The 19676-nt window shown below is 49.0% G+C and overlaps 1 protein-coding gene across 4 annotated transcripts in view; it reads right to left on the bottom strand.

The window, feature by feature from the left end:
- Tmem63a (transmembrane protein 63A) overlaps positions 1–19676 on the bottom strand; it is a 33565-nt gene that overhangs the window by 2016 nt on the left and 11873 nt on the right. For all 4 annotated transcript variants that reach the window (XM_051186448.1, XM_051186447.1, XM_051186449.1 and 1 more), the window contains exons 6-22: positions 17577–17719; positions 16640–16691; positions 16201–16309; positions 14428–14498; positions 12389–12469; positions 12135–12258; positions 11909–12042; positions 10210–10347; positions 8164–8317; positions 7083–7189; positions 6900–6986; positions 6402–6464; positions 3839–4001; positions 2541–2646; positions 1079–1246; positions 403–518; positions 64–126 (exon numbers count right to left, since the gene is read on the bottom strand). In XM_051186448.1, the coding sequence (XP_051042405.1) occupies positions 64–126; positions 403–518; positions 1079–1246; positions 2541–2646; positions 3839–4001; positions 6402–6464; positions 6900–6986; positions 7083–7189; positions 8164–8317; positions 10210–10347; positions 11909–12042; positions 12135–12258; positions 12389–12469; positions 14428–14498; positions 16201–16309; positions 16640–16691; positions 17577–17719 (1879 nt within the window). The remainder of the gene's footprint in view (positions 1–63; positions 127–402; positions 519–1078; positions 1247–2540; positions 2647–3838; positions 4002–6401; positions 6465–6899; positions 6987–7082; positions 7190–8163; positions 8318–10209; positions 10348–11908; positions 12043–12134; positions 12259–12388; positions 12470–14427; positions 14499–16200; positions 16310–16639; positions 16692–17576; positions 17720–19676) is intronic.

Here is a 19676-nt window from a genome sequence, read left to right as displayed (position 1 = left end):
ACCTTACAAGCAGAGTGACAAAAGGTAGCCCCTAAGGGGACAGAAACACAGATGGATGCTTACTGTGAATGATGGGGGCACGTGGGCCTCTGCTTCACTTCCTTTGTCATTTGCTGATTCTTCTGTCTGTGAACAACAGCAGGGACACAATGCTGAACAGAACCAGTCTCTCTGAACCAAGCCCCCAGCAGAATAATGGGACCAATTGGCACCAGGCTTCCAGCGCAGCTCAGCTGAGGAAGGGGGACAGGGGCTTGGAACAGGGAGGGTGAGGGAAAGGAAGCCACATCACACGCCACTCTCAAAGAAAAGCTGCAGAAGGCGGGCACCGCACTGGGGAGGAAGAAGAGAGTCACTGCTGTGCTCAGAGTCCAGTCTGAGGCATGGCAGACAGCCAGGTACCTTGTAGTTCCAGGGACTCAGGTGCTTGAAGCATCCAAAGCAGGTGTAGAGCAGGCAGGCCAGGATGGTGAGAAGTACCACCAGGAAGGTGAACAGAGTGGCGGGGGCCTTCAGACCTGGGAACAAGGTGGAGGCTTGAGGCAGGGGACTTCCTATCACGATTGCTCTGTTAAGGAAAGGGCCAAGCCTGGTGCCCAAACTGCCAGTGAGTGCTCCCTAGCTCCCTCCCCTGCCCCTCATTCCAACAGTCAGAATGGTATATCCTCACAGCCAGGAGCATACAGGGTATAGAACCCACGTGGCGGCTAGAATCATCCCGAGTCAGATTTGGAAGAGACACCAAGGAAGTGGTCATTGGACAGTGGGCCATCCCCACCCCCACTCCACCCCACTCCCTGCCAGCCTCTGGAGCTTAGGGCTAGACAGGGCAGGGACTACCTGGGGATGACTGTAGAGTTTCCTATCCCCTGGCTCAGTCCCCCCAGAACTGATATAGGCGCTGGGGATTTCTGGAGCTATGTCACACCTGACCTAGCTCAGGAGCCAGGCTGTGGACACCATAGCAGCCAGACCTCTCCCAGGAGCACCACGCTCTCCCACACTGATGTTGTGAAAGTCGTTCGTGACCCAGCTGGTGTGCGTGTGGGCACGGGGTCCAGAGCAGAGTGCCCCTTACCCAGACGAAGGAAGGAGAAAAAGAAAAGCCAGAAGAGGCAGAGGATGGGAGCGGCCAAGGCCTGGTTCACGGCAGCAAAGTGGATCCTCTTCTCCAGCTTGGCCGGGAGGTAGGCGAAGTACAGGTTGTGCCGGTCCACCATATGCTTGAGCAGGATGTAGATGAGGCCTGCAAACGAGGAGTGGTGAGCTAGAGGTCTGGCTCGCCCACAATCCCAGCACATGGGAGGCAAAGGCAGGCGCATCTCCGCGAGTTTGAGGCCAGCCTGGTCTACAGACAGCAGAGCTATATAGTGAGACCCTGCCTCAAAACATAATGAATGTTTTCTTGTTTTAGTTTGTTACCTGTTTATGTGAATATGTGTGTTTGTGTATGTGGCCAAGGCAGTGAGAGAGGTCAGTTCTCTGAAGCTGGAGTTTCAGGCGATTGTGAGCTGCCTGATGTGGGTGTTGGGAATCGAACTCAGGGCCTATGCTAGAACAATATGTGCCTTAACCACTGAACCATTTCTCTAGCCCTTAATTAAATAAGTGATTAAACTATATTAAAAAGAGCCAGTCATGGTGGCACAAACAGCTATAACCCCAGTGTTTGGGGGAATGGGGCACATGGTCCAGAGTTTGAAGCTGATTTGTGCTACAACACAGCAAGACTTTATAAAATGTATGATCCACACAATGATGATAATAGTAATAATTATCATGACTGAGGAGATGCTTCAGTCCATATGGGGCCTCGTCAAGCATGAGGACCTGAGATCAGACCCAGCACCAGTGTAAACACTGGGCATAGTGGACAGTTTGTAACCATAGCAAGGGAGGAGGAAGTGGAGAGAGGCAGATCCCAGAGCTAGCCAGAGCTGTGTTTATCCAGAGACCTCTCAAATAGAGAGTAATAGAGAACAACGATATTCTAGGGTAGGCATAGTGACACAAACCTTTAGTCCCAACACAGGAGGGCAGATCTTTGGGAGTTTAAGGCCAATCTAGTCTACATAGTGAGTTTTAATCCAACCAAGGCTACAAAGTGAGACCCTGTCTTAAAAAAATAATAATCAAAGAAAGAAAGAAAGAGAAGGAGAGGGAGAAAGGAAGAGAGGAGAAGGGAGGGGAGGGGAGGAGAGGGCAGGTAAAATATCCAATGCATTATCTACCTTTGGCCTATACACCAAGTACATGGACACCCATACATATCCATGCACACATACATACACACATATATACAAATCAAACAAGATACCATTGTGGGCCAGAATAAAAACTCACACCCGACATGATAAGAGAGGCCAGAAGAAGCAATCATTTAGAAAGGAAATGAAACTTTATGTCACAGGCTGTGGTTCCAGGAACTATAAGATGTCACTCTGCTGGGAATCCACTGTGGCCTGGTGGTCGCTATCTCAGGCAGGCGTGAAAGAGCCAGCTGTCCCACAAAGCCTGAAGCCGATGCCAGGGCCACTTACCGAATGGCACAATAATGGGGCAAGTGATGCTGTAAGCCATGATGACGGTGAAGACACACAACATCCATGCATACATGGCTCCAAACTCGTATTCAAAGGCCTGGTTCTAGGGAAAGGAAGGGTTAAAGAGCTCACAGGCTGGTTCTGCCCCCAAACATCCTTCTATATACCCCAAGCATGGTGGATGGGGGGTGTCCAGCAGGATGGGGAGGACTAGTTAGATAGGAGTGCTTCTGAAGAGCTTGGCTTTCTTTCCAGCCAGCTCCGGAGCCTCTCCGTTCACAGCCAGACCTTCCCTTGTAATCGTGTCCAACCACCAGGGCTACGAGCTCCTGGGGCAGACACAATAGAGTCCACACAGACTGGGCAGTCTCCCTGCCAATAGCTCAACCCTAGCTCAGCTGGCCTGAGCCAGCTCAGTTTGTACCACTGTAAAACAAAGAGATTGGTGGTATCCACCCCAAAATACAGAGGACAACAACTGGCCTCCTACTTCTTTTCACCAAGGCGTAGGGAAATAGCTGCCCCCACACCACCCAACTTAGGAAGGAGGTCTGGAAAAGTGACATAGCCTGAAATAGCTTTGACATCAGAGGTGCTCCTAAGAATCAATCCAAACGAGATGCCCAGGAAAGGGGCTGTATATCATCTCTCTCTTGCGAAGCAAGTGGTGATTAAACCACTAAATGTGTAGCTTTTAGCTATGTATTTCTTGCGAGGTAATCAACTGTGATTTGTCAACTTGATGGGATTCAGAATCACCTAGAAGCACACACAGCTCTCTATGTAAGTATTTCTAGAGAGACTTACTGCCACCCCACCCCCACCCCATTCCATGCACTAAGGTCCCATGTTGAATGAAAGAGGAAGAAGAGACAGCGAGCTAAGCACCAGCTTCCTAATTGGATCCAATGTAAGCAGCGCTCTCTCGGGCTCCCATCCCAGGTAGAAATGCTCTCACACCCACACCTTCCCTCCACCATGGACTGTACCCTCAAACTGGAGGCCAAAATAAATCCTTCCTTGAGTTTTTTCTGTCAAGCGCTTTATGATGGGGATGAGAAAAGTTATACAGTGAGTGGCCAGAATAATTAAACTGCAAAATTCCCATGCTCTTTCTTCCAGCCCATGATTCAGACTGGAGGCTAGAGAAAGACTTGCCACGATCCAAAAGGGTTCCAGGCAGAGGTGACCCTGGGCCCGGACTTGAAAAGCTCTTGTGGCTGTGCCGAGCACTTACTCCAGAGAGCTGAGCGGCCCACAGGGTGGGGAGCACTGAGGAGGATCGGAGGTGGTACCTGCTTAACATTCCTGCGGTCAGCTGCGGTCTTGGCCATGACCATGCGGAAGGTATAGAGGATGAGGCCCGGCAGCCGCAGCAGCTCCATGCCGCTGCCGATGAAGGCTGAGGCGATGACATAGTTCACAAAGAAGGCGCCCTGGTCTGGCAGGAAGACACACCTAGGGAGTGGTACAGGCCTATGAACTGGGAGCCCAGAGCTTCCTCCCAGCTGGAAGGAGAATGGGGCCTCCTTTGTGGAGACCATCTGGATGTCAGTTACTATGCTGAGAGCTAAGAGTAAAATCTAGCCTGATGCTTGCAGTCCCTCCACGGAGACAGCGGAGGCAGGGGGATTGTGATTCTAGGCCCTTCTAGCTACATAGCAAGAACTTCCCTCAAATTTAAAACAAAATAAACAAACACAAAAATTCCCAGAGCTTGGGAGGCAGAGACAGGCAGATTTCTGTGAGTTCAAGGCCAGCCTGGTTTACAGAGCAAGTTCCAGGTTCCAGGACAGCCAGGGCTGCAGAGAAAGCCTTTGTTGTCTCAGAAAAACAAAACCCCAAACCCTGGACTCTGCTGACTTACACTCTCTGGGGACCCAAACAAACATAGGCGTAAACAATATGGCAGGTGGTGAGGGGCTGCTGGCTGGGTAGAAATGTCAACGAGCTGAAAAGGCTGATCAAAAAGGCTACTGAGGATGCCGGTCACCTGGACACCAAGAGCCTACGGACAGTGGCATGGATGAAGAGTTGTGGACCTGGCCTTGCCAAGAAACAGAACGAAGAGAGGTGGGCCTGGCAAGCGGGGGGTGGGGGGGGGTGGGGGGGGGAGGGAGAAGGGCAGAACACGAGGCTGAAAAGACCGGACAACATGGAGGACACTGTGACAGCTATAGGGGTGCACTGGATAAGGGCAGGTGGGGGTCAGGAGGCAGGGTCTGGTTCCACGCCTTCCTTGGAGATGGAACTGGGGGATCTGCTGATGAACTGGATGCAGTGTAAGAGGAAAGAGAGGGAGGAAAACATCAGGGTGAGCTCCAAGGCCTTTTCTGGACCAACTTGAGAGTTATGAGGAAAACTGGGGCATAAGGGATCTCAGTTAGGGCAGGTGAAGTTCACAGCACACAGCAGGGCTCCGTCTGAGGCTGAGGCACCAGACAGAAGACTCGAAAGCGACAGTGTGTGCAACTGTGGAATTTACGTTTTTCTTTAACTTCTTGGTGCTGGATGAAGCCCAGCAAGGTGCACCTCTAGCCCCTTTGTGCGCATATTCTAATTCAGTAGTCAGAGAGCAATGAATCCTTGAGTCCAGATGAGGAAGGCTAGGACAGAGTCCTCGGAGGGTGCAAAGGAGATGCTGTGCAAAGGGGGGCCATGAGCAGAGTTCAGGGTCAAATGAGAGCACTGTCTCCAGGAAGAGCCTCCGCCAATATATCAGGTGTGGCTCACAGGTCAGGGAATAGGAGCTGCCAGCTGGCCCTTGGATTTGGCAGTCAGAAGCCACTGGCCATCATGGCAAGAGCTAGTTGGGTAGGTAATTGTTTACTGTAGCTACCTGCTCATGAGTCACCAGTCAACTCAGCAAGAAACAAATGCTCCATCCTTTCAGGCCAGCCTCCCCCACAATCATTCCCAGTCACTCGGGAGCCTTTGGGGCTGCTGAAAGCCCTGAGTATAGTGAAATAGGCTGAATAACTAGGCAGGCAACCTTGGGTGAGTTACTCAATAGCTCTGATCCGCCCCCACATTGTCTGTAAAATGGAGGCAGGAGGCAGAAGGCAGGAATAACATCCACCTCACAGCACTCCCTCCCCGTCGTCTCTAACCCCCCCCCCCCGTGTGTGTGTGTGTGTGTGTGTGTGTGTGTGTGTGTGTGTGTGTGTGGCTCTCCATCTTATTATCTGAGACCCTCTCTCTCCCTTTCTCCCTCTCTCTCTCACTGAAACTGGAGCCCACCCACTGCCTGGAGATGGCCAATAAGCTCCTGGAATACTCCTGTCATCACACACAGCAAGCACTTTACACACAGAACCGTCCTCGTAACTTCTTGTGAGGATTGAATAAGAAAAGGACTCAGACACTTAGCATACAGCCATTTTAAATAACAGCTGTCACTATTAGGAGAGTCTATCACAGGCTTGCAGTACTAACAAGGACACACACCATCCCTAAACTGAACTCCATTCTCCTGACAAAACAACCCACAGGCTACACAGTCACTATCTTTAATTAGGAGCCTTCCCTGGCTGAGTCATCATTAAAACCCAGCAGTCCCTTCACCCAGCAACTCTGTGGTCTGTAAGTAAGTTTCAGACAAGGAATGTGGTTGCCACTGGTTGAGTCTTGACCTACATGACAACCACATTTCTTAAGCATACACAAAGTAAGTCAGCTCCCACAGCACGTTCCAGAAATACAGGAGGGTTGGTGTGATTGCAAGACCTGTTATGTCCAGTGGAGGACGCCTGTCCTGAAGCTTGACACCCCACTGCAGTGCTATACCCCCAAACACACACACACACACACAGAGCCCTTTAGTTCTGCACTCTGGATGGCAGCTGAGACAATACTTACTCTAGCCTGATGGAGCCATCTGAGGAAGTTTTGTCAAAGAGCCACCGGAAGAAGAAATCCAGGCTGAAAGACAGGTGGATTCCATGAGTTTCTTCTTATTCATTTGGATTTTGGGGGTTCTGTTTGTTTGTTTGTTTCAATACTGGAGATGAAACTCAGGGTCTCGCACACACCAATCAAGAACCCTGCCCTCCAGTTTTCTCCCTCACACTTTGTATGGTCATGACACACTTTCACTTTCTTCCCCTCTAAAAGCAGCCCCAATCTTGAGACATTTGTTCCCTATGGTGCCCCTTACATGTGACTTGTCACACATGCTTTAACAGGCACTTCCTTCCACAAGAAAAACACAGCTGGGACCAGACCCTCCCTACGGGGGAAAGTCCTCTATAAGTTTTGTTGACAAGCTTTTTGTTTTCAAGGACTATCATAGGTCCAGAATAGATGGCAAGAACTGGGTCCTGCTTCTGACTGGGGCTGGACAGGAAGCGGATGTACCTAGTCAGGCCGAGGGAGGGCAGGATCAGTACCATGAAGATCAAGAATATGTAGACCTTTGACACCATGATCCGGTTTTCCCCAGACCTGCAGGGGACAGAGACAAGTAAGATCCAGTGATGTGCCTGCTGCCCTGGGTGGAGTAACAGGCATCCATCTCCGACAGGCTCAGGTTCTGCTCACCTCGTCCAATGAGATTCCAGCAACGTGGAGTAGTAGACGATGGACGGGAGTAGTGCTGAGAAGGACCAGAGCAGGAGGGTGGGGAAAAACTGGCTGATGACAGGGTTCTGAAAGACAAGGGCCACCACACAGGGTCAAGATAGGGTTGGGGGTCCCTGGGGACCTGGTGGCTCAAAGTGCTTCTAGCCAAGTTCCAGAACCAGAGCAGTGCCAGGTAAGGTGGCCAGTCCTCAGATGCTGGCAAATAAACAGGAATTGCATTTCTTGATTACACGGACCTTTACAGTAAAGAAAGGGGGACACAAGCGATGAGACTCCACTCCTCAATGGGCCAGAAGAGACCAGCTTTTCCATCCTCAGTGGAGCTGAGGGCTGCTGCTTGGAGGCCAGGGCTCCACTCCAACTGGCCTGACAGTCAGCTCCCACTATCCAGCTGCAGCTTGCCTCATTCCCATGGTGTCTGACCCTAATCCTGTTAATACTGGTTGTACTGACTACTACCATTACAGAACTTATTTTCACTGATTAAGGGAACATACAAATAGGATGCTTCAGATTTTCTTCAGACTAACTGAAATGAATTGAGCATCTTCCTGTTGAGTATTAGACTGGTTCCATTAAGTGAATATAATTGCATAACCATAAGGGTTCTATAATAAACATCACCACACCTGCTTAAAGCTTAAAATGGCAAACATGGGCTCAGAAGGCCCCCATTGGATAGGACCACTTGCTGTGCAAGCATGAGGATCTGAGTTCAAATCCCCAGCAGCCCATGTGAAAAGCCAGGTTAGCATGTACCTATGCTCATAGCACTGTAAGTAGTGGAGACAGGAAGATTTCTGGGGCTTGTAGCTGCCAGATTTATACCAGGATCAACGAGAGATTGTCTCAGAAAAATGAAGTGGGACAACCAATATCCTCTGACATTCATGTGTATACACACACACACACACACACACACACAGAGGACAAACATGACCTGAGTGACATGGCCCCCTACTTCAAACCTTCAGACTCCACGTCCAATTCTCATGCTCCCCACCCCACCCCACCCTCTTCCTGAAGATTGATCACTCACATTCAGCGCATGGATAGGTTTGGTGACATTGAACTTGTCCATGGTAGACATAATGATGGAGGGTGTGGTCAGGAAAAACAGTACCACAAACAGAGTGAAGTTGATGCCCAGCCACTGGAGCCACCAGCGGACACCCTGGATGGAGAGGTTCTTCCTGCAGAGGGCAACACCAGCCAAGACAATTAACTCCCAGGCACAGGCCAGCCACAACACCTGAGGTGCCTGTGGCTGAGACAAGTCAGGTCAACTTTAGGGAGACCAGACTAGGCCTCTGGATACTCTGGACCTCAAAAGCAAAGCAAGTTCTCTGCACTGGCTTTTGCCGACAAGAAGGCTTCAGGTCCCGGAGCTCAGGGAGAAAGAAAACAGTTGTCGGTAGTGATGGGAACTACCAGTGATGCCACAGACACCCAACAGTCCAGGCAAAACTTCAGCACCACACTTCTTGAAATCTGCAATGCTTTGTTACTAACAGTACACACCTTCCGGGGAGGGAATGGGCTGAGGCGCAAGGAGGCAAGCAGGGAGCATAGGCATGCCAAGACCTGACTCCTCATCCCACAAAAACAGCCTCAATTCTGGAATGCTCTATGAGCTCAAAAACGATGGATATGTGTGTTCAAGATTCACTTCAGCCAAGCAACTGAGAAGGCCCTGCCTAGCAGGCAGCACAGTAGGGTGCCTCCATCCTCTGCGTAGGTCCTAAATTTCACACGAGGTCTACAGATATGGCTCAGCTCAGCAATATGGCCCCTATTGTTCCTGTGTGTGTAATGTGGCAGGCACATACCCACACAGCTACTGAGCACTTGAGGCATGGGTGGCTTCAGCTGGAAGCATAAAATATGTGACAGATTTCAAAGACTGAGTATGAATGGGAGAAACAAAAGTCCTGATTTAAAAATATATATATTGCATGTTTAAATGTTAAGATTTGGCATATACTGTAAGAGGCTTAAATTAAAATTAATTTCAATCACTTCTTTTTCTAACATGACTACTTGATAGTTTTTAGTGAGGCATATGATATTTCTTCTGGACAGCTTTTGAATGCTAAAGACTGATCATGGGGGAAGCACAGATTCCTCTGCAAGACCTTATAAAACACATCACAGCAGCAGGCCCAGAGCTGTGTACCTGGCCATTAAATGCAAGGCCACAGGCACTAGAAGATGGTTCAGTGGTTAAGAGCACTGCCTGCTCCAGGGGATGGAGGTTCCATTCCCAGCACCAACATGAAGGCTCACACCATCTATACCTCCAGAGGACATGACACTCTCCTGGCCTGTGCAGGCACCAGGCACAGACATGGTACACACACATACATGCAGGCAAAATACCCATGTACATAAGAATTAAAATAACAAAACCAATGGGAATAGAATAGTATCTGGCATATAGTAGGTGTTTAAGTATTTGTTAAAGAACTGGGCACACTGGTACACACCTTTATATCAGAGGCAAGTGGATCTCTGTGAGTTCAAGGTCAGCCTGGTCTACATAGTAAATTCCATGACAGAGCCCTGTCTCAAAACAACCAAAAATAATAAAATCATAAATAAAATATTTTTTGGTTATTTGTAACAGTCCTGGCTATCCTGGAACTCGCTCTGTAGATCAGGCTGGCCTCATATTCACAGAGATACACCGGCCTCTACCCTCCTGAATGCTGGGATTAGAGGCGTACATCACCACCACCAATAATTTTATTTATTTATTTATTTATTTATTTATTTATTTATTGGCTTTTCGAGGCAGAGTTTCTCTGTATTGCTTTGGAGCCTGTCCTGAAACTAGTTCTGTAGATGAGGCTGACCTCGAACTCACAAAGATCCGCCTGCCTCTGCCTCCCAAGTGCTGGGATTAAAGGTGTGTGCCACCAATGCACAGCAAATAATTTTTTTTTAAGAAAAAGAAAAAGCCAGACCATACCTATGCTCTAGGTAACCAGGCAGTCCCCCTACACACCCCAGTTCTCCCATCCCTCCACCCAACCCCTGCAGGGAGCCAGGTCTTTCCCCCACCCTCCCCAGTCTGAGAACTTACCAGCAGATGTCCTCAGGGTATGAGGCGAAGCTGACTGTCCACTTGGAGACACAGAGCTCTCTGCTATAGGAGGAGGGCTGGGGCTCACCTTTGCACCGGAGGCCCTGGCACTTACAGGCATTAAAGTCTTTCAGGATGCTGTCAAGAAATGCAGAAGCTATTACAGTGTGGTTCGCCTGTGTCTCACATACATCCACAACAGCTGCAGACAGATTAAGCGGGAGCACAGGAGGCCTGCCCCATCGTTACTATCATATTGTAATTAATACTAGAAAAGACCCAAGTATGGTGTGCTGCACACCTGCAATCCCAGCACTGGGGAGGCTGAGACAGGAGGACCAGGAGTAGATGTGGTGGACTGAATAAAAATGGTCCCCTTAGGTCCATAGGGAGAGGCACTATTAGGAGGTGTGGTTTTGGAGTGGGTGTGGCTTTGTTGGAGGAAGTGCATCACTAGGAGGCCTCAAAACCTCAAGCCAGGCCTAGTTTGGCTCTCACTTCCTGCTGCCTGTGGACCCAGGCGTAGAACTCTCAGCTCCATGTCTACCCACACACCGGAATGCTTCCCACCATGAGATAATGGCCTAAACTAAAGCTGTAAGCCAGCCCCAGTTAAATGTTTTCCTTTATAAGAGTAGCTGTGGCCATGGTGTCTCTTCACAGCAACAGAAACCCTAACAAAGACAGTAGACAAGGCCAGCCTAGGCCACATAGTGAATTCCAAGCCAATCTGAACTATTTAAGACCCTGCCTCAAACAAGCAAAAAGAAATGCCATGCCTGCCACACTGCAGAAGGTTTTGATTCATCCTCATCATAACTCTGCAAGCAACAGGTTGAGTTGCTGTATCATTTTACAGACAAGGAACCCGAGGCCCGGCTCATTGGGTTTTAGCATTCCCAGGTATCTGGCCCACTTCCACGTTGTTTGAACTGTCCTACTATGACATGCCTCCAAGGGGCCACCCTCTGCGTCTCCTCGTGACACTGGAGCATGAAGCTGACTCTGTGCCAGCCAAGTGGCTCTACTTCCCAGCCCTCGCTTTGTCCCCGGCCAGGAAGAGCATCAGTCACACTGCATACTGCTCATTCTTCAAGTCCCCTCCTAGGACTCGTGGCCCACCGTTAACATCTCAGGCTTCCTAGCCATAAAGAAGCCCACAGAATCTCACTGGTATCTCAGTACCTCTCCTCCTCATACAGTCTGAGGCCAGAGCCCTTAGTAACATCCCAGAGACCGTCCTCAGAGCCACCATGCCTGAGGCACAGAAAGCACACGAGGTCTGGCATCCTCTCTGTACCCTACACACACTCAGTCACCTAAGGTGAGGTGACACCAAGGCCTGGGAGTACTTCCTAAGCCTGAAGCTCCAGGATCCTGTAGCTAAGGACACCCAGAGTGCTCCACGGTGTCCCCATAGCTGTCCATTTGTCAACAGAGCAGGGCCCTGGGTCCTGAGTTTCAATCCACCTGGCAGAAGGCTGCACACAAACAGCAGGGTGGGCTGGTAGGCTGGAGCAGGTGAGAAAGTTCCACTGTGGGACTGGGCCACATCATCCGGCAGGGGTCAGCAAGGACCCAGCCCTATCCACTGCCACTCAAATATAGACTGGAATTCCCCACCAAGAGGTGAGGGCCATGTGCCTCTACACAATAGACAAAAATGAGCAGGAGGAGTCAGGGGTGCAGCCATACTCACAAAGTAGCCATGGACTTCTCACGGAAGGTGACAAAGGCCATCCCTAGGGGCTGGTCCTGGACCCTGCACTCCTCAGCTGTAATCCTCTCCAGCAGACTGTCATTCATTTCGGTGTAATAAGAGATAGCATCTTCCTGCCAGAAGACACAGCCCCTGGGTAATGTGACCCTATGCAGGGTACCCATGCCTGTCCCCTGCTCCAGGCAGGTAGATGGCAATGCCTCACCCGCTCACAGCCCCGCACTTCACAGCAGCAGAACTGGCCACAAGTCTTGGGGTTGATGAGGGTCAGGCGGCCTGTCTTCGCCTGCAGGTTTGTGTAATAGGCAAGGCTCTTCTCGGCCTTCCTCCTGTAAGTAAGGTACACACTGGGACTTACAATCAGTGGCCAGCAGGGTTAGGGAGTTTAGCTTTGAGATCCAAAAAGAAGCAGGCCCACCCTCCCCTTGCCAGCTGAACTCAGGCATCCACCTCCCTTACCTCTCTCTGCACAGGTACATCAGCTTAGCCACGCTGTAGCACAGCTGGACATCCACCACCTCACACGTGGGATACGCATCCCTGTGGCCAGCAAGGCAGAGGGAAAAGAAAGCCATTGGAAGAGAGCATCCCTGTAGAAATGACCACCCCTACCTGCCCTTGCACTGGGCTCACACTGCTGCTGCTTGCCAATTGTCCCTGATTTTCCAGAGAGAGGAAAAATTTGAAGTTTAATACAAAGAGGTGTGTGTGCGTGTGTGTGAGTGCGTGTGTGCGTGCGTGTGTGCGCGTGTGTGTGCGTGTGTGTGTGCGTGTGTGTGTGCGTGTGTGTGTGTGTGTGGATTAAGCCCACGGCCATGTGACTGTTAAGCATATATTGTATCACTCTTTACACCTCTAGCCCCAGAGGCATTTTTTTTTTCAATTTCTAAGGCAATGAAAATAACTGCCATAAACTGATAAATGTGTACTTACTCAACTTTTGGTAAGTAGGCTTCTCATGGGGAAATATGAACAGAAGAGGCCTGATGTAAGACTCAGTGGTAGAGTGCTTAGCACACATAAAGCCCTGGGTTCCATCCCCAGCACCATCATCCTCCCCAGCCACTCAAGGGAAGATATTGATCATCTGTTCTAGGAATGTATCTACCTTAGGCTGTCGTTGAAATCTCACCCCCCTCAACCTTTTTGAAGGCAACAGACCACTAGCGGCTAAAAATGTCTACACACACATTAACAGTCAACAAAACACCTGCATCACCAAGGATAAAGACTTCTTGTGCTTAGGTCACACAGTGAGTGAATGTTTGAGCCGGAAGCTGTATCCAGGAAGCCTAGCTCCAAGGTCAGTCAATAGCTACCACAAAATGGCCCTGTGCCACATACAAAACACTGCATGACTCCTGAGGACTCGGGGCCCACATCAGGCACCACGTGCTACTATTCTGGGTGCTGGGAACAGAAACTACTTAAGCTTAGACTTTCATGAGTGAGTGAGAGGGCAAGCCCATGGAGGAGGCAACTAATTTGTTGGTCAGTAAGACCACTTCAGACCCCAGCAAGAGCTCTGATGAGGGCTGGGGATGCAGCTCAGTGGTAGAACCACAAAAAGATGAAAGGAAGGTTTAGAGGGAGAGATTCCTGGTGGAAGCAGCCCTGCGGCAAAGCAAGCCCACAGGTCTGTTGCACCGGCCTTCCCCGGGAAGTTTCCTAAAACAGTGTTTGCGCGGCAATGAGGACACTTGTTTTTCTATTTAAGTGTGTGCATGAATCGGACTCATTGTTTCCAAATGCTGCCTGGCAGGCAACGTGGAGGAATATTTTTCAAGGGACAGAAAACCATCCTTTTATCAAGTGAAAATGCACATATGTTCACATACACATATAAATATGCACATATATGTAAACACCTCCAAAAATAGCTATAGATACTGAAGAAGAGATTTGTCAGTAATTTTAAACATCCTTTTGCAGTTCTGTTTATACAGTTCTGTTTATTCGCCTAGTGTTTTTGTCATAAACTGCACAAAGTTAATCTGTAGCTAACTCCTAGTATTTGCTAGGAGTCAGTGATGGCAGAGCTAACAAGGGTAAAGAGTGAGCCTCAGAGGTGCCCTTTTGGCTAGGAATTGAACCTGAGCCTTTCCCTGTGCTTGTGGCTATACGCATTGCCTGCTCTGCCTGCAGGAGCTATGGCCCCAGAGGCTGTCCCAGCACCCTTGACAGCCAGCGGCTCTCCCAACAGACAGCTAATATCCCAGGGCCTGGGAGACCAGCTCTGTGTGACAGCTTGGCTCTCAGCCTCCAGCAGGAACACTCTCTGTACCTACGCTTCAGCCTGCACTCTGAATCCAGAGGCTTAACCCCAACAGCTACAGAGTACACACCACCCCACCTGGCTGCTGGCACGGCTCAGAGCAGCACACCCGGCTCAGAGCAGCACACCCGGAAGCCACAGGTGTCCATCCATAACACAGGCCTCAGAGGCTCTACCTGACAGCCTTGTTCACCATGAGTGGCTCACAAGGTCTTTCTCTTACCGGAAGTGGCTCTCCACAGTCTCCTTTCTGGCTTCTCTGGGGAGTCCTGTGATGAACAGGGTCTGTCTCACCTGCCAAGAACAAAGTCACAGAAACAGGTCACAGGGTGATGGGGGGGGGGGGGCAGGTGTCACCTCCTTCACATCTCAAGAAAGAAAACCATGGTATATAAGAAGTTCAAGTTTCCTCATTCTTGGCCTCGAAGAGGCCCAGGGGTGTTATTTATGTTGCATTCTTTTCCAAATCGACTCGAGAGCCTCTCCTGCAGGACAGGGAACTGAGAAAGAGCCCAGAGAGTGACAGTAGCTCAAAGGAGTCACACAGCCAAGCAAAGAAGTTGAAACCAAGTCACAGTTCGGGTGGGGGGGGGGACAGGAGGGGTATCCTTAGCCCAAACTGTTTTGGCTTGGGGAAGAGGTGCTGATTAGTTTTTTTGTTTTGTTTTGTTTTGTTTTTGGCAATTTGACACAACCTAGAGTCACCTGGGAAGAAGGAGCCTTAATTGAGGAGTCACCTGTGGTGATATATTGTTTATGATTTATTAAAGCCTGCCAGAGGATTCAGAAAACAAAGTCAGCCACAAGCCATAGACACCTTTAATCCCAGCAGCCAGAAGTTAGGAGCTGGTGGCACACACCTTTAATCCTAGGACTCAGGATTAAGAAGAGGTAGATGGATCTCTGTTGAGTCTAAGACCACCTAGATCTACACAATCAGTCTAAAAGAGAATTACAGCTCAGACCTTTAATCCCAACATTAGGGAAGTATCTATGACAGAAGCAAGATCTCAGAGAAGCATTCGTTCCCCAGACACATCGAGGAGAGGCAGCAGTCTGAGACTTGGCGGAGAGCTCATGCGTGGATCAGCCCTTTCAGCCTGAGCCAGAGGTGAGAGCTAGTGGCTGGTTGTTTTGCTGCCCTGATCTTCAGGTTGAGCCCCAATATCACTCTCTGGGTCCTTCATTAATTTGTGTCACAATCACCCAAATCAAAATGGTCTGTGACCGTATCTGTGAGAGACTGTCGGGATAGATGATTGATACCACACAGCCCAGCCCACTATGGATGGCACTGGTCCTGAACTGTCTAAGAAAGCTAGAAGGCCAGAAGTCTGTTAGTGAGCCAGTAAGCGGTATTCTTCCAGAGTTCCTGTTTCAGTTCCTGCCAAGACTTCCCTCAATGATAGACTGTGTTCTGGAAGCATAAACTTAAATAGACTTTTCCCTTCCCCTCAGCTGCTTAGCATGACGGTATTTACCACAGTAACAAAGGAAACGAAAATGGGAAGGGTGTTTTATTTTGTCTTGTCATGCCTGGCACACAGCAGGTTAAACACTCTACCACTGGCTCACACTCAGTCCTCAACGTACTTCTTTGATTCATAGCAATAGCTATAAGCCCTGACTCTACAGATCAAATGACAACTGGCAAAACCAAGGAAATGTCCAAAGTACAGGTTACCAATAAATTAAATTATAATAATAGTAAATTGAGTATGTCAATGCATGCCTGTATTCCCAGATCATCTTTGGCCACATAGCTAGTTCAAAGTTAGTCTAAGCTATACAAGACCCTGTCTTAAAAATATAGCGATAGATGATGCTTGTGGTGGTGGCGGCAGCGGTGGAGAACGTAAACACAGAAATCAGGTCCCTGCACGCCCCCACACAAGGCAACTACTGACATGGTTCCGTGGAGACTGTGGGGACTGTCCCCTCCATCTGTCACTTGAAACCCTCCCAATAACATGTCCCAGGCCCCGGCCTTACTCACCAAGCTCTCTTCTTTGTATCTGATGGACCGTGTGTGATGCCACATAAAACCCACAGTGAGGAGGAGGTAGATGACGGAGAATACAGTGTGCAGCCAAAGGAGATCATTGCTAAGGAAGATATCACCTGGTATTAGCACTGGGCATCCCAACACAAGGGATGAGTTACAGGGCTGGGGTGTGATAACTCTCAATGGGTACTTTGCCAAGAGCCAATAGCTTTGTCTCCAGCAGAGGCCATGTGGTCAACGGCCCTCATCAGCGAGTAAATACTTTGAAGAGATCCCTATTCTTACACTGTGCTCTAGACCTCCTACAAAACTGAAGCTGCCTGAGATATATTCATCCCACAGCCCAGCAACACAGAAGCTTTGGGGTGTTTCCAGCCTGCTCTAGGCTCCCAAATCAGCCTCCTTTGTGCTCAACAAGCTCCATACTCACTTCGTCTGCAGGTTTGCTATTGTTGTCCTCCCAAAGCTGTAAGGGTCTTTATCTGCAGAGAAATAGACACTTGGTTCCAGGATCACAAAAAGAACCCAGGAAGTGGCCTAACTGACCTTGATTTAGAATTCTATAGCTCAGGGAGGCACAGCACAAGATGCCTAGAAATGGCATGTCTTCCTAGACATGGATGACAATGACAATTGTTGACAATTGTTGTTGATGACAATTCATCAATCTATTTAAAGCAGGACCTCTGCTACAGCTTACCATGCCAGCAAAGTCAGAATTAAATTCAATTTGCACCAAGATTTGTTTTAAAGATGTTTTTATGATTACTAGAAGCATCCTTGGTTGCTACCAACTCAAGGCTCCCATGGTTGAGAACCATCAAATGTCAGAAGTGGATCTAGGATGGGATTTTGGAAGCTATGGAGATGTAATTCCACAATGACTTTGATGTCTATCACAGACATCTCCAGGCCTGGGTAAGGGCAGGAAACTGAAAGATACATTCTGAAGCTGGGAGTAGTGGTTATACTTATAATCCCAACACTAGGGAAGGCGAGGGAAGACTAGCCTGGAGCTTGTCTCAAAAAACAAGCAAAACCACACCTGCTGAAACCTCCCAAGTCTATAGCACTTATGGTTGGTTGGTTGGGTGGGTGGGTGGGTGGGTGGCTCGCTGGCTGGCTGGCTGGCTGGTTAGATGGTTTTTTCCATACTTGGATAGAACCAAAAACTGATATTTAAGGGGCCCTAGCTCCCAGCCCAGATTTGGATGGAGCTTCCTCTGGATACATATTTGGATTAAAATGTTCTCGAAGACATTCTAAGACAGTCTCACATTCCCCAGGGTCTACTCTACCAAGTCCCTTCCTGAAAGTCACTACCCCACTCCATCCCATCCCAGACAATGGACAAGAAAGGGTCTCACCCAGCAAGTCTCCTGAGAGGTTGACAGGCAGGATGACGCACAGGGACAAGAAGCTGACCACCACCAGCAGGAAGATGATGTGCCTTTGGAAGGACAGGTAGTGGATGGCGTCCTCCCCACACCACTCCAGGATCTGGTCATCACTGGCCAAGACACACATGTAGAGACATTCTTAACTGGTAGCAGTAGGAGGCCAGGCCTGCATCCTTTACTTTGACGTGTGGATGCAAAGGCACAGGAAAACTGTACAGCAGTTTTAAAGACCACACAACTTGTAAAGGCAAAGCTACTGGCATGAGTTCCAGGGACATGGTCAGTGCTACCACATGCCCTCCACAGAGGAACTGCCATCCTCCGTGTTCTGTTGCCAGAAACATCTGTGTTCCCATTAGATAATGGATGAGGCATGTGAATACAACTTTCCCACAACCCATACGTGCTTCCAAAACAAGATGGCTGCTGAAAGACATTTTGGGAACGCAGTGCAGTGTACTTGGGCCCTCCTTCTCGCCCTCTCTCCCCTCAGCCATCCCCAGGAAGGGCTGGGAGAATAAAGTGAGCCATGATTTGAACATTTTATGTCTCATTCCATCCAACTATATCACTCCTTCGTGGCCCCAGAGATCTGCCTTCCTACCCACAAAGAATTCCTGGGTCAATTGGAAAATCCCAGGCTCACAATAGCCAGATTTCCTTGCCATAGAGGGAGATCTTTCCCAAATATTCTGCACCTGGGTTCCAAGGTTCCTGCTGCAGAGACCAAGAAAGCCAGAGAAGCTAGCCTGGAAGCATGAAGAAAGTGAGTTTACACAGCGCAGCATGGGCTCTGCATCCCGGTTCCTTACTGCAGACTCAGCACAGCCACACCTGAATGGGCTCAGAGGAACTAAATGACTGTTTCACACCTCATCCACCCAGCAGAGCTAAAGGATGCAAGGGACACAAAGCACATCCAACTCCCAAGGATGCCCAGGATGCCCAGGGACATGTTAGTGAGCTGCAGGCTTGCTCAATGTTTCACTCCAGGATGAGCTTTGCAATTAATACCTTTTCCCTTCTTTTTTAAAAAATAACTTATTTTTATGTCCTGTGCATCGGTGTTTTGCCTGAATGTCTGTGTGAATGTGTGGGATCCCCTGGAACTGAAATTACAGACAGTTGTGAGCTTCCATGTGGGAGCTGGGGATTGAACCTAGGTCCTCTGGAAGAGCAGCTGGTGATCTTAACCAATGAGCCATCTCTCCAACCCAGCCCTTTCATTCCTAAGCCAGCCATGCACACACCCATCTGCTTCCTCTTGCTTCAAGAAATCCTCTGGCTTCTTCCAGTGACCCTGCCTCCTGCCAGCAACCTCAGCTACAACTCCCACTGACTCCCACTCAAACTCAGGTGGGAAAATTGAGGCCCTGAGACAGGAACTCAATATCTCCAAACCAACATGTTTCATTAATTCTATAATACCCTTTTCTTTTATAATAGTTTGTAAGCTAATTAAAGTTTTGTTGTTTTGTTTTACTTTAGGCAGGAATTACTCTACTTAATATTTAACACTGACTGGATATGGTTTGGAACTCTGCTAGGCAGGTTTATACGATTGGGATGAATAAGTGGGGAGATAAAATATGTTTAACTAAGGGCTAGGGATATAGCTCAGAAGTAGAACACTTGTTTGCTATGCCTGAAGCTCAGAATTCAATCCTATATCATTTAGTTCAAAGTTCTCTCTCTCTCTCTCTCTCTCTCTCTCTCTCTCTCTCTCTCTTTCCAAAACTTAGAACTTACGGAAAGAAATCTAAGAAATACTTGATGGGGCTGGAGAGATGGCTCAGCAGTTAAGAGCACTGGATGCTCTTCCAAAGGTCCTGAGTTCAATTCCCAGCATCCACATGGTGGCTCATGACCATCTGTAATGAGATCTGGTGCCCTCTTCTGGCCTGCAGGCATCATATGGACAGACAGAACATTGTATACATAATAAATAAATAAGTCCAAAAAAAAAAAGAAAGGAAGGAAGGAAGGAAGGAAGGAAGGAAGGAAGGAAGGAAGGAAGAAAAGGAAAGAAACGAAAAGAAAAACTTGGTGATAAAGGCCTGGTTGGCC

Source organism: Phodopus roborovskii, unplaced genomic scaffold, assembly GCF_943737965.1.
Source record: "Phodopus roborovskii unplaced genomic scaffold, PHOROB, whole genome shotgun sequence".
Taxonomy (NCBI): Eukaryota; Metazoa; Chordata; class Mammalia; order Rodentia; family Cricetidae; genus Phodopus; species Phodopus roborovskii.
This window is presented reverse-complemented; position numbering and strand designations above follow the sequence as displayed.